The 13,952-nt window shown below is 36.1% G+C and overlaps 2 protein-coding genes across 2 annotated transcripts; both read right to left on the bottom strand.

The window, feature by feature from the left end:
* Nucleotides 1-5,747: 5,747 nt before the first annotated feature.
* On the bottom strand, nt 5,748-10,230 carry LOC137714634 (ankyrin repeat-containing protein ITN1-like). The gene is made up of 5 exons (XM_068453798.1): nt 10,140-10,230; nt 9,130-9,222; nt 8,741-9,034; nt 7,393-7,742; nt 5,748-6,359 (listed from the first exon to the last, which is right to left on the bottom strand). Exons 1-5 carry the CDS (start codon nt 10,228-10,230, stop codon nt 5,748-5,750), a joined length of 1,440 nt encoding a protein of 479 aa, XP_068309899.1.
* LOC137716595 (uncharacterized) lies at nt 8,604-13,135 on the bottom strand. Its single transcript, XM_068456042.1, has 5 exons — nt 12,614-13,135; nt 12,119-12,518; nt 11,784-11,930; nt 9,130-9,246; nt 8,604-9,034 (listed from the first exon to the last, which is right to left on the bottom strand). Exons 1-2 carry the CDS (start codon nt 13,098-13,100, stop codon nt 12,358-12,360), a joined length of 648 nt encoding a protein of 215 aa, XP_068312143.1. The 5' UTR covers nt 13,101-13,135; the 3' UTR covers nt 8,604-9,034; nt 9,130-9,246; nt 11,784-11,930; nt 12,119-12,357.
* Between the last annotated feature and the right edge of the window lie 817 nt (nt 13,136-13,952).

Raw genomic sequence — 13,952 nt, forward strand, 5'->3', positions numbered from 1 at the left:
ACGTTATTGACCTTAATGTGGGATTTTCCATTGGTAACCTAATGTATTGTTACGAAGTAATCGAAAGGTAGTAATTTATTTTATTGGGTTGTTAATGGGTATTTGTTAAGATTTGTTTAATTTGGTATCGTCACAATATAGGTGTGAGATTGGTTGTGATGATGATGGTGTAAGGTGAAACCAAATTAAATAAGTCTTAATGGTTACCCATTAACAATCCAATGAGTTAATTTGCCACCTCTACTCGAAAATATCATCTTGATTCATTAATACACTAAATTTAAAATTTTTACTATACCATTTGATTAGTCTAAGCACACACCAAATAATGAGTCGTTTGCAATTCATACTTAATATGCTAATATACTAAAAAAAAACCAGTTAGTATGACCGAAAAATAAATAATTTATAACTATTAATTGATTTACTATTTTTAATCGATGCAACACATCAAACACATCACATGATTAGTCCCTCACTGTTGTATACACAAAGAAATATGTTTTTTCATTGGAAACATTTTGTCCTATGAAAGATAATGACAATGTGACACACCCCAACCCAGAATGTCCACTAGGACTCCGAATCGAATTGTGTTGGCCGACACCTGTAAGGTGATAAAGCCATAAAGTGTAGTGATGTGGAAAGTATGAATAAATTTAAACCTAAGTAAATACCACAGTGCGCTGGTGAGCGGGAATGAACCCATTCATACGTGACGTCAGAGCATAAGTAAAGTACAGTAAAGTAGGTAAGGATTATACCCTCAGAAGTAGCCACCTATACTGAGACTCGCTAAGAATCCTCGTCGATACGAACTTTCAGTAGCTAAAACCTGGAGGGGTGCAAAACAGAAAATGTGAGTGGGCAAAAACAAAGTTTTTGAAAACACATTTCTCTTTTTAAACATAATAACCCCTCACCGTAAAACTCGTACAGTTTCCCAGAAAATAATACTACAAACGTAATTAGAAACCATTCTCGAAAGCAATGGAAATCGAGTATATACCATGTCAAGTACCTTAGCTGTAAACATTTAAGTCAGGTGATATAATTTAAAGCAAAATGATATGTCAGTCGGAGTCACCTAATATGACCTATACGACTGAACTTATAGCTCATCAATCAACTTTTGCAAAAGAGTCGGAACCACCTAATGTGGTCTGTACGACAAGACTGGGTGTAAATAAGTACGCTCAAGTCCTACGATCACATGAAGATTGTGCGAATAATCGCAAGTCACCTACGTGTCGGAACCACCTAATGTGGTCTGTACGATAGGACTGTGCACCAAACTTGGATCCAAGGTGAGCGTGCAGTGCGGGAGGTGAACATCACGTGAAGAACTGTGCCCTAGCTACGGGCGGGAGCACTAACATTGGGGTGTAGGGTAGTGAGCACTAAATACAACTAATCATAACCATACACATCGTAATCACTATCATCATGATATACTTACCTGAAACTTACCTGGGCCTCCGCAACATTAACAAATATTATGCATATGTATACTAATGCATATACTAACATGTAATGTAATTGACATGGCATTTAAAAACGTAAATCCATTTAACACAATTCTGGGAAAATGTAAAGTATATGTGTATGTGTGTGTGTGTGTGTGTGTATACAGAAAACCAAAAGCCCACTCACCTGGAGTCCGCGCTATACTCCCTAGCACGAATATTGAAATGTCTCGAACGATCGTCGCCTAGAACAAATATCAAACCACGTCTCAGAATCCTTACTAATAGAACATGTAATTTACATAAAACACATCTCCAAGGACATTCTAGAATGATATGAGACCCGTTGATTAAAAGTTAATCATCAGTCAAAGATCGACGGTAGGGTCCACTACCCTACGTAACTCAATCCAAAAGATCCGCATCTTAGATCTTCAGTCCGTAACTTCCAAAGATACACATTATGTTTCTAGAACAACACAGTAAAGTTTCATTACGATCCAACGGCTAGATCTCCGCCAATTGCAAATTCAAGTGGCAATTAACGTTTTATTTTATAAACTTACAAATCCGATTCGGGAAGATCTGTAATTTTCTATGGTCCTTAAATATTACGTACTATAACGTATTAAAGTTTAGTGATGATCCAACGGTCGGATCGTCAATTGCTATAATGTTTAAGTGGCGGACCTTAACAAAATTTCGTCGAATTCTACAGATTTTGCAGATTTTCTGGGCAATCTTTGGAACTCCATATCTCACTTGTTTGTCAACCAAATTTGACCCATAATATACCAAAACAAAGCTAGATAGAACAAAATTATACCTGCTTGGAGTCCAAATTGTCGCCGGAGATGGCCATAAAATGGCCTGAAAGACGGCTGTCCACGGGAAAACAGGGAAATTCGCCAGAATTTCTGGGCAACCTTTCAACGTCCATAGCTTTGTCAATACTCAACGAAATTGATAAGCTCATATTTATATATATTTTATATCAAATTCACTTGTCTTTTCTTAGTTAGTTCCTTATATTTTTGAGTTATTTACTTTGTTTTTGTGTTTTGTAGGATTTGTCAAGTAAAGAAAAGAAAAATAACACAAGTGGAATTTTAAGTAATAAATTCGTCAAAACTGCCTGTGCAGGTCAGCTGACTTTGGAAGAAAGTTACGGACATCTCAGAATGAATTAGAGAATGAGCCTTATATGCTTGGAAAGCTACGGATGTCTATTTTCTGGAGCATTTCGCGGATTGTTAATATCATTTTTCTAGAAAAAGTTATGGTCGTTCTAACACTGAAAGGTTCCCAGGAGGCTGAGCAGTTTGTAACTGACAAGAAAGCATTGAAAGCAATAAATCCCATAAAACTAACAGCCAAAACTGATGCAGCCAAGAACAAGCCAGCTTATTCAAATATCAGAGGAAATGAAAAATTAAGTGAGAGTAATGGGCATAAAGGCTGCCCAAAGAGTTACAATTGTTTTAACATTTCCTCCCACTTATTGTCATCACTAAATGGCTGTTAGTGGGGGGAGTTATGGAGAAAAAACTGTGGCAGCAGAAAAAAAGAAAAGAGCTACAGGTGGCAGCAGCAAAGGGGGAGAAAAAGTGTGAAAAAAAATATAGAAAAACAAGGAAGGAAGCAAGGAAAAAAGGAAAGGCTGCTGCGTTGGGGAAGGAAGGAAAGGAAGGAGGAAATCTTGGCATTCTCTTCTCTCGGTTTTATCTTCTCAAACTCATGTCTTTCTTTTGATTTAATTTGAGAATTATGTGTAACTAATTTTTAGTAGTTAGGGGCTGTTTTGAAGCCCCGAATATTATTGCAAGTTTGTTATGATATTTCGTTTGAATTACTTTTACGAATGGATGAAAATTGGTTCACTACTTGTCTCATTGATGAATTCTTTTTGTGTTTTCTATGGATGCATAATTAGTAAGCATATCTAGGATTCTAATGCTATGAATATGTGTGTGCCTGCCCTTGTCGAATGAGAACCTACATATGTTCTAGAGTAGTACTTGTTAATTGCGATTAACATGTGAATCAATTTCTAGGATAAGTAAGACAACGCTAGTACTTACGATGCCTTGTGATGACTCAAACTCTTTTCGTTCTTAATGATTTCTACTTGTTAAATCTATGAACACACCATTCTAGATTGCATGTTAGGGACTAAGTTAAATTGAAAACGCCATTCTCTTAACATACTACATAAGAAAGAGTAATAGGTTGGGTTCTAACATTGAACCAACTTGAGCATCTTCATCCGAAAATGAAAGGAATTTGAATGAAACATAACATGTTTGCATGATTATTTGGTGGTGGATAGCAATTCCCCTAACTTGTTTTTCTTAATTTGCGAACTACTCAAAAATCTATCTCTGTTCTGTTTTTGTTCGATTTAATTTAAATAGTAAATCAACTCCAAAAATCCCAAAAATTTGTGTGAGTGTAGCTCTGTGTGTCTAGTATCTGCATATAAAATTTCGTAGACTTTAGATAAGTGTAAGTCGGTCTAATAATTATTTTTCGGTGGCTGGTCAGTAGTGACAGCAGCCCAGTTTTTGTGACATTTTAAGTAGTTAGATAAAACAATCTTCTGCGGGAAAGACCCTTATTTTCATATGCTACAATTGACAAATCTTAGTGTTAATAAGGAAAATTAATAGGACATTTGTGTGCTACTTTGTGGTGTGTATTTAATCCTATCAGAAATCAAGTGATTCAAAAACAGAAATCATAGTTCTCGACGAGAGGAAGAGATTGGTACCTTTAAATATGGATATCTTGTTGTGATTTTGCCGTAAAACGCCTTAAAATTGGCCGAGGTCGCCGGAAACTGGGCAAACTTTAAATCGTTATAACTTTCTCATTTCTCCACCAAATCACACGATCCAAAACATGAAAATTCATCTACACAACATGAGGAATCGATTTATACATGCTTTTAGTTCAAAAGATGGCTGGGAATTGTCTGAATCACGCCTAGAAGTCTCGGCCCAAAACTTGTTCTTCGAACTCGAGGTTAGGATTCATTTTCAATGAAACAAGACTCAAAACTGGGTTTATAGTGGTGAAGAAATGCAGATAATGGTGGTTTTGATGTTCAACAAGCCGAAATTTTTGGTGATGATGGTCGTTTGTTTCACGGGAGAAAGGGAGAGCCGAGAGAGAGTTAGAGAGTTAGAGAGAAGAGCTACGAAAGAAGAAGAAAAAGAAAGAGAGAGAGTGTTCCAGAAAAGTGGGGGTGGCCCTACGTGGTACTCATCCAATGGTCAGACAAAATACCACATGTGTTTCAAATGACAAATTACCAAAATACCCTCGATGTTTAAAGGTTCGTAGAATCTTCGTTATAACTCCGAATTACATTCCGCTTGTTCCCACGTATCCGTACCGACGTGTAATACGAGGATATGACAAGAAAATGAGTCTTATGTGACACAACACAGCAGTCAACAAAAGTCAACGTATTCACCTCGAAGGGCATTTTCGTAAATTCACTTATTAAAACTATAAAAAACCGTAAAATTGGGAACGGGTCGTTATACAATGAGAGTGTCTTTTATTTGTGGTGTGTTTTGACTTTGGAGTCGTTTTATCGTGTCCCAACAACAATTCACATACTCAATAGCTACTTTGAACAAGTTGTCTTCGGTCAATTATTTTTTACTAAAGAAGTATTTTCAGTGTGTTTGATATTAAAACTAAAAAATAAAAATAAAAAAAATAAAAAAAGGTCTTTTCAGTGTGAGCAGAAATCTATTTTCTAAGATCATATTTTATTTCCTGAATTGTCATGAATACATCATAGACTTTTAAAGTGGTAGATTTCAACGTTTAATTAGCTATTATCCATCCTCAAAGAAAAAAAAGTGTGTATCTTCCTTTACGAATCGGAGTAAAACAAAGCATATCCTTCCTTTAGAGGATGAGCACACAAAGATCACTGTTTCACTTATAAATGTCAATTTGTCCAACCTCTTACATTACAAAGATCATATGATCAGGAAAAAAAAATACATGACCATGGAAAAGAAAATATAGCTCCACTCATAAAAAATAAATTTAAAAATTAATAAAATGATTGAATACGTGACACAACTTAAGAACCATAAAATTTAAAAACTTAATTGAATGACGAATGTAAAACAAAGTATGCAAAGCACAAGTTCCAACCGATTGCCAACCAAAGCAAAACATGCAAATTTAAATCAAAGTTACATGGTTTTGCAACTCAAGTTTACCTCCCCATGTAAATAGGGGCTCTTGATGTTGAAACTAAAGAGGAGCTATCTTGTAACTCCGTTGTGGTACTTTCTTAAAAGTAGCCCAAATCAGATCAACGTACAGTGGAAACTGCGCCATGGCAAAAAAGGTTACCGGCAAGCAAGTGATTGCGTAGACTGGAAATGTAGCGTATTTGAGCTTATCTTTAAGCACGAAAAAATGTCCGGCGCAAAAAGAAACCAACACGGAAGCTATAGACACGAACAGTGACGTCAGCCCTACCAACAGCTTTCTCGGCAGGTCCTTACCGAAGTCCTTCTCTTGGTACCGGGACGTTAAAATGGCTAGGAACATGACCATGGCCGTGACGGAGAAGCAGAGGGCGACCAAGGAGGCAATGGCGAAAATGTCAAAAGCTGGCTGATTTTCTAGGTTTGGTGTTCCGCTTCGTTCATCGACGCCGCCGGGGACGGTGGTTGAGGTGGCGAAGGCAACGGTGGCAATGAGGGCAGCCACGACGGAGCAGGACTCGGAGGTGTTGGTCAGCCACTCCCCTCCGTCCTTGACGATTGTGGTGTGGGTTTCGGTGAAGATTTCCCTTGCTGTCCTGCCCTTCTTGTTGTGGCGGGCAAAGAAGTGTAGCGGCATGGAGGTTTTTACAAACTGCAAATTAGGAAATAATTTGTTTACAATTGGGAAATTTGATTTTCTAACTATTAATTTATGAGAAAATCGGAGGCAGTGGTTCATGATAATTAATCTCTAAATTTGTCATATTGTGGAGCAACTATTTTTTTGGGTAACTTGGTTATTAACTTATGTCCTTTATTTGCCCCTTAAAACTTTTATTTGAATGAAAATTTAAACTGTGTTTCTCTAAAAGGGTTTCACATTGTGACAAATTCAGAGACTAATATTTACTAATTTTTAGTTTCAAAATCTAAGCTCCAATCAAGTCAAAGTTAGGGACAAATGTCAAATTCTCTTAATTTATTATCATTTTAATCATTTTTCTTTGCCTGAATGAAATTATTCCGATTCTTTCATCTATAGTTTATTCACTCTCATCTATAATTATCTTGGGGAAATTTTGAAAACTAGTAAAGTTGTAGACATATTTAAGAGCCTCAAGATGGCTCAAGAACTGTTCAAGGGGACTTTTACTGTGACTATATTTCTAAATTTTGTAAAAAGAAAACCTTAAAATGTTTAATATTAGTAAAAATGTTCTCCAAATTTCGCATAATATGTACTATCTTAATTTTTACAAAGAATGCAGCCACTTAGCTCTGCGATCTAGTGATATTCCTTTTTTATTTGTAAGTAAGATGTCCTAAGTTTGATTCTCGCTAAAGGTGAATTCGAATTGAATTATTGTCCATTGTGAGACTTAGTCCACTCCTTCCGCCTCTTAGTGTAGACACTCTCTATAAAGAATACAAAATTTAGATGGTACAAACAATAGTATTTGAGTGATTGTTAAGATAATTCACTATTCGGTTTTCGTCCCTTGTTTGATCATAGTTAGATATTATTGCCTAATTTTCTCTTTATGTCGGCAAAAACAGAAATCATTTTAGTTGGTGTGTGAATATATCATAGATAAAATAAAATGGTATGATGAAAAAGAAAATATAAAATAAAAATATAAGATTAATCGGTTGATTATTTCAGTTCTTTGAATTTGAATCCTTACCTCATACCATCTGATTTCCCATTGCATTTGTAGCGCAGCTCCAGGAATTAGCCAAGGCTTATGCTCTCCCAACTTTGCTGCTAGATGTAATGCACTATTCCCATCATGATCCACCATACTGAACACACTTTCTTTCAGGATTTTTCTTTTGAGCAAGAGCTTGTACACATGGGGTTGCCTGTGTTCCACTGCCAACAACACTATGTTCTTTTTCTCTAAGTTCATATCATGTATTGCCACCGGAAAAAGTTCAAGGATCTCCTCCACCATTTCAGTAACCCCATTTTTTGCAGCAATCAGTATTGGCGATTCCCCTCTTGCGCTTGGGGTTTTATTCTCCGCCTTTTGATCTGTTGATGACCCTAGAAATTATCAAGTCATTTGATGTATATATAACAAAGGGGTTTTTTTAACTTCAATTCTTGAAAAAGATTTTAGTCCTTTAACATGTACTTAATTCAAATTTATATGTCACTTAGTACTACAGTCTAGTGCTATTTCTATTCGCTTGTAAGAGAGAAATCTTATGTTCGATTCTTGACAAAGACGAATTTCAACCACATATTATTGTTAGCCCATTGTGAGGGTTAACTTAGTCCCCAATTCCTTGTAGATAATATGATTTGTTAAAAAAAAATATTATATTATATTTTTGTTTTCATATTTAGTGGATATATTATTTAATGTCTCCAAATTAAGTTTTAAATTTATTATTATACATATTTTAATTCATTAATTGTTTAGCTTCCTCTAATTAGTGTACCTAAACATTCATACCATAATATATTTTACTGATTAGTGTACTAAAATGTCCGTACCTAACATAGTATGATGTATTAGTGGCACATAAGAACATATACAAAAACATATAAGTGTACTGAGAAATCCGTACCCAAACATATTATAGTAAATTAGTGTACCAAAATATCCGTACCTAAATATATTACACTAAACAAGTGTACCGAAATGTTCATACTTAAACATAATATACTAAACTAGTTTACCGAAATGTCCGTACCTAAACATATTGTAATAAATTAGTGGCATATAAGAAAATATGCAAAAAGCACAAGTGTACTAAAAAGTCTTTTCAAAATATTTTCTTATATAAGATACTTATAACAAATTGGTGATGCAAAATGTCAACAAATAAAAGCTAAGATATTTTTTTTAACAAACAATATTGTCGACGCTAAACGGAAGTGGGATGGGCTTAGCCTCATAATAGGCTAGCGATAACGTGGTTCAAATTCACATTTGGTGAGAATCGAACCTAAGATCTCTCACTTATAAGTAAAGAAGAATACCACCGTAAATTCTAATTAAGCAATTTAAATAGCAATTATACCTTCTGGGATGTTTTCTTTACCATTATTTGGCTTCTCAGCCTCCTGTTGAGGCAATGGGGAAGTGCTACTAGTCACAGTTCCTTGTTCACTGTCGCCCTCGGGGAGCATGAAGATGGCGCGGCCGTCAACAAGTTCATAAGGTTTGGTCTCATCATTGTCTTTGTGGGCCTGCGGATTCATACCACTGTCTTCATACTCATATGATCTAGCTCGTTTTAACAATTCGTTCATGATCTGAACAGACCATTTGTGTTTTTCTTTCTTATCCCTTATCTTTCTTATCTGCGCAGACCCTTTAAACAACATATGATGATTAGATAAAGAAAATTATGTATCTAAATAAGAGAGAATAGGAGATAAAATGAAAAGTTCATTACGGATTTATTACCTAAGCCAAGTACAATCAGCATTGCCTTTGATAAAAGCTTGACAGACTCAAAGCAGGTGTTGTAGTTTACGGGAAACTTTTGGTGTCCTTGACCTGCATCAACATTGGATTTTGGCCCTACATGAGTCAGAGTCAATAATCTGCTGTCTTTTTGTATGTCTAGTTTGGTAATTTGAATTTTGATTTAAACTCTAATCTGCTGTCACATGGCAGAGATGAATTGTAATGTTGCTGGCCTATAGCCTTAGCAGCTGTCCTATGTACTGGGGACATTATCCAAATCATGAAAATCCACTCTGCCCTTCATTCATATCTTCATTTTTTTATAATCTTTAATTCTAGATTCTGATTAGGTTGGAAGCTGGTCTGAATACAAACAGCATATATAAAATTTTCTCGACAAACTAAGATTTCTAAACCCTACACCCTAATTTGCTTCCCTATATTTAGGAGGGTAGGTAAGACAGGTATAGGATTTCTAATCCTATCAAATGTGACAAAATAATAAGGGTTAATTTCAGTTTATTACTTTTAAGTTTCGTAACTTTCAACATTTGATACATGAAGTTTTTTTCATCCCAGATTCATATCTCAAGTCTTAATTTTGAAACAGTCTCATACATCTGTTAAGCTGATTGTTAATTTGCCACTAACTGGTGATGTGGTGCCCATATAGATAATGACTGAAGGTCACGTGTCATTAAAAGTCCACATAGAAATTCAAAAGGGAAGTGTTATTGACATTCCAAAAATCTCATTTTACACTCCTCACAAGTGTATTTTGCTTTCTAAATATAGAAAGTTTAGAGTGTAAAATGAGAATTTTGGAGTACAAATAACAATTCCCATTCAAAAACAAATAATAATTAATTAACAAAAAAAAAAACACATTTTTCTTCTCTTCTTGACCCTTTTCCACTCCCCCTCACATCCACCCTTTCTTCTTGTTCTTTGGATTCCCTCTCCTGCATTTTCACAAGCACTTCCTCTAACCCAATAAATTTGTTTACTCCATTGCAATTGCTTTCCTCCATCAGCAATTGCTTTCCTTCCTCTAATCCAGCTTTCGTCGGCAAAATCTGACCGTCTAATCACCGTCATAGTCGGCGAGCTCAAAAGAGTACCAACATTTCACGCATGAAATCGGGTTTCTCCCAGATTTTTGGCTCGACCCAGTTGCTTTGAGCTCCGAATCTTCGTAGCAATGGTTGCAGAGCCTTGGATTTTGAAGATAGGTAACCAGGTGAACTCCAATCTCAAGCATGCTCTTCTTCTTCTTTAACCTTCTAAGAAATCATCAGTTTCCAAATCCTAACCCGCCGCCAAAACCCAGCAGATCATCAACATTCTCTACTTCGAGGTCTCCAGTGTCATGTCCAAGACCGTCCACCTCCACGAGTATCTCACCGACTCCGAGATCTAAAGTTTAAAAACGAGATCTTGAAGTTTAGGAAGAAGATTGCAAGAAATGGAGCGGTAGTTCAACCTTTTCTATCCTCTCAAGATCTCACTTGGAATTGTGGGTTAGGGATTTGGGGTTTTGACTTCTGGTGGACTTGACGGTGGTGGGGGAAATCAAGTTGTTGGGTGTGATCTTTATGTTTGTGAAAATGCAAGTGAGGGAATTCAAAGAACAAGGGAAAAGAAAAATGTATTTAATTTTTTGGGTACAAAGGTGGAGGCCAAAGAAATCCCGCTCATCTCTTCACTCCACGGCCAAATCCCACTCATTGGGTTTTCATCTCTTGTTCTTTCATCGCAGCAACCCGCCAAAACCACCAAAGTTGCACCTCCGTTGCACCTAGATCCGCAAAAGAAATAATTGCAGAAGAGAGAGAAAGGGACAGGGAGAGAGGAGGCAATTATCCCCACCTTTTTCTATTTTTTTTTTTTTTTTAAGTTTTTAAATTTTGAATTTTGAAATTTTGGTTTTTTTTTTGAATTTTTAATTTCCACATGGACCCCTTAATGACACGTGATGCCCAGTCATTGTCCATATGGGTACCACGTCATCAGTTAACGAGAGGCTTCAGCCAGACTAACGAATGTATGACACTGTACCAAAATTAACACTTTAGGTATGACTCTGGAACGAAAAAAAACCTCATGTACTAAATGTTGAAAACCACGAAACTTGAAGATAGTAAATTGAGATTTACCCAAATAATAATATTAGTATTGATTCTTGAAGGGACAAAACTTTCCTTATTCAAGGAATAAAGGAAAGTCTCTATCCACCATTATAACGAGATATCATTTTACAGTACGAACGTCATAGTTAAGCAAAATTGTTCACATTCTTTAATCATCATCGTCGCTAGAAAAATCTATTCGATTTGGAGGCCGTTTCAAAGAAATTAACAGTTCATCTTGAAGAAGATATTTGTTACATATTTGTCAATTTTTTTTTTTATACATATAGATGACTATACGGGCTCCAAATCAAAAGAGTTTTCTAGAATTGATCTTTAGACGATGATAAAGAGAATGAACGGTTTCATTGGCATTTGTACAGTGAAAGGGGAGGAGGACTTTTCCCCTTACTAGAATGAGGAAACTATATATATATATATATATATATATCCTTCTTGAAGCACCTTATAATAAAGTGTAAACGTAGAAAGGTTACACAACATGCCTTCCTTAGAAGTTACCTGGATTTGAAGTGTTGAGAGTTTGCTTTTTAGGTTCTGCAGGGTTCTCTGGATCTGCTGATTTTGTTTCTCCTTTCTGTACTTGAGGGACACTCCCTGTACCTGCTGATTGTGTTTCTTTTCTCTGATTGGCATGGTTTTGAATAACTGCAAAATGAATACTTACTTTTTAGTGGTGAGCATAAGAGAATTACATCGAACTATGAAGATAAAATATTCAAGTCTAAATTATAATCACTTGGCTATGATTATAATTCTATGGTGGCATGAAGTTTGCAGGAGAAATACTCAAACAATTGAGGCATTTTGAGATATTTGATTTTGAATTCCCCTACCGCTGAGAATTGGTGTCCCGAACAACCTAATGAAGTTGATGCATGTATGGTAGTTTTCTGGATATTTGGGATTCTTTTCCTCTTTGAAGGTCTTAATTATTCCCTCATTATCTGGATCCCATCGCTCCGCCTTGAGTTCATCAACATAAATACCTTCCAAATTACCAAATATATACAAAGAAGAATGAGTAGGGTGATACATGTAATTATATTTCAATCTTACCAATAATAGTTCTGTATTAGTACTCACAGTAGTAAATAATATTTTGGAATCGGCTGAGGTGGCTACCGCTTTTGAAGGCAGAAGGCTTGGTAGCCAGAAGATGGAGAGGGGAAAAGCCTTCCGCATTGACATAATTAACAAGATCTTCATACAAGTGAATTATCTGAAATGCCAAATCTGTCAACCAACAAGGTACACATTGTTATTTATTTACATATCATAAGGGAATATATAGCTGAGATATGGAAGTGATCAAGTTAAGGGATCATTACCAAAGTAGTCCCCGGCAATTGCACAATGCAAGATGGTATCACCATCATTTCTCCTACAATAATTGTAGTTCGGGAGACCATTGGGGCTACAGATGTAGTGCATGCGTAAGAAGGCATTTTTTTTACCATAGGCAGCAGCCAAGAATAGAGGAGTCTCATTGTCTACATTCAGAGCACCGACCAATGATGGATGATCTTTGGCAATGCACAAACACATTGTCTCGTTTCCCATCCATGCTGCGACGTGGAGCGGGGTATTCCCTCGCTCGTTTTTAATTTTAAGCTCCTCTTCAGTAATCAGTTTTACTAGCTTTTCAACATGTTCTTCTTGGCCATCGGATACTGCTATGTGTAGTGCTGTGTCACCTGATTTGGTGATTCTTGCCCCACGAGCCTTCTCGTTGAGCTCATAGGTTCTAATAACTTCTTCCCACTTGCTTTGCATGGCAATTCGGAACAAGTATTTCTTAATCTTCTCTGGGTCCATACTCTTGATCTCGCCATCATCTGCGATAGAACCTGCCTCTTTGTTTGAGTTCACGGTAGAAGCCATTTTTTCTCTTCCTGATATGAGTAGCAGTTAACATTGACGTCTGTCTACATATTTATTCTGGCAAATAAACCATGTTTAACTTGTAAAGTACTGTAGTTTCCAAAAAGAAGATACTTCTTCTGTGACCACAACTCTCTACTCTACCCTTTACACTTGCCAAATTACAAAGAAAATTCTCTTCACCCTTTTTCTTTAATTTGTTACTTACCTCCCCTTTACACTTGTTACTCTATACCAACATCAAAAAAGTTCACAACAGCTATTCCAAACTTCCCTTTTCGTTTTTCGGTTTCCAGCTGTGGACGTACAACATAAGAAAGTCATTCTTATCACCTAGCAAAAGATGACCCAATGATCTTGATTTTGGAAATGACTTTTATCACCTAGCACTGCAAGTATTAGATGCTTCCTGAATTTACTTGGTGTACAATTTTCCAACAAGAGACGAAACTGTCGGTGCTTCCTCTTCATTTCTTTTTCTCTTTTCCTTTAACAATGTCTTAAACTTGACTAAATATCAATGTTGTAAAAGGCGAAAGCATAGGCGATGTGTTTCATGGATAGCCTTGCCTAGACGAAAGTTTTGAGACGTGAGACCCTAAATTTTTTTATATATGTAATATTACGCCGATATACTCACACACTCTTTTAATAATGAAAACAAAATTATGCTACCTTTAAATGTGTTGGTCACGTGCTTTGTTGGATCTATAAACGATGTTAAGAACTTAAAAAGTATGGATGCGTTTTGAGTTTTTTTGGGTCTATAAAATATATCAAACAAAA

Source organism: Pyrus communis, chromosome 14 (assembly GCF_963583255.1).
Source record: "Pyrus communis chromosome 14, drPyrComm1.1, whole genome shotgun sequence".
In the NCBI taxonomy this organism is placed as follows: domain Eukaryota; kingdom Viridiplantae; phylum Streptophyta; class Magnoliopsida; order Rosales; family Rosaceae; genus Pyrus; species Pyrus communis.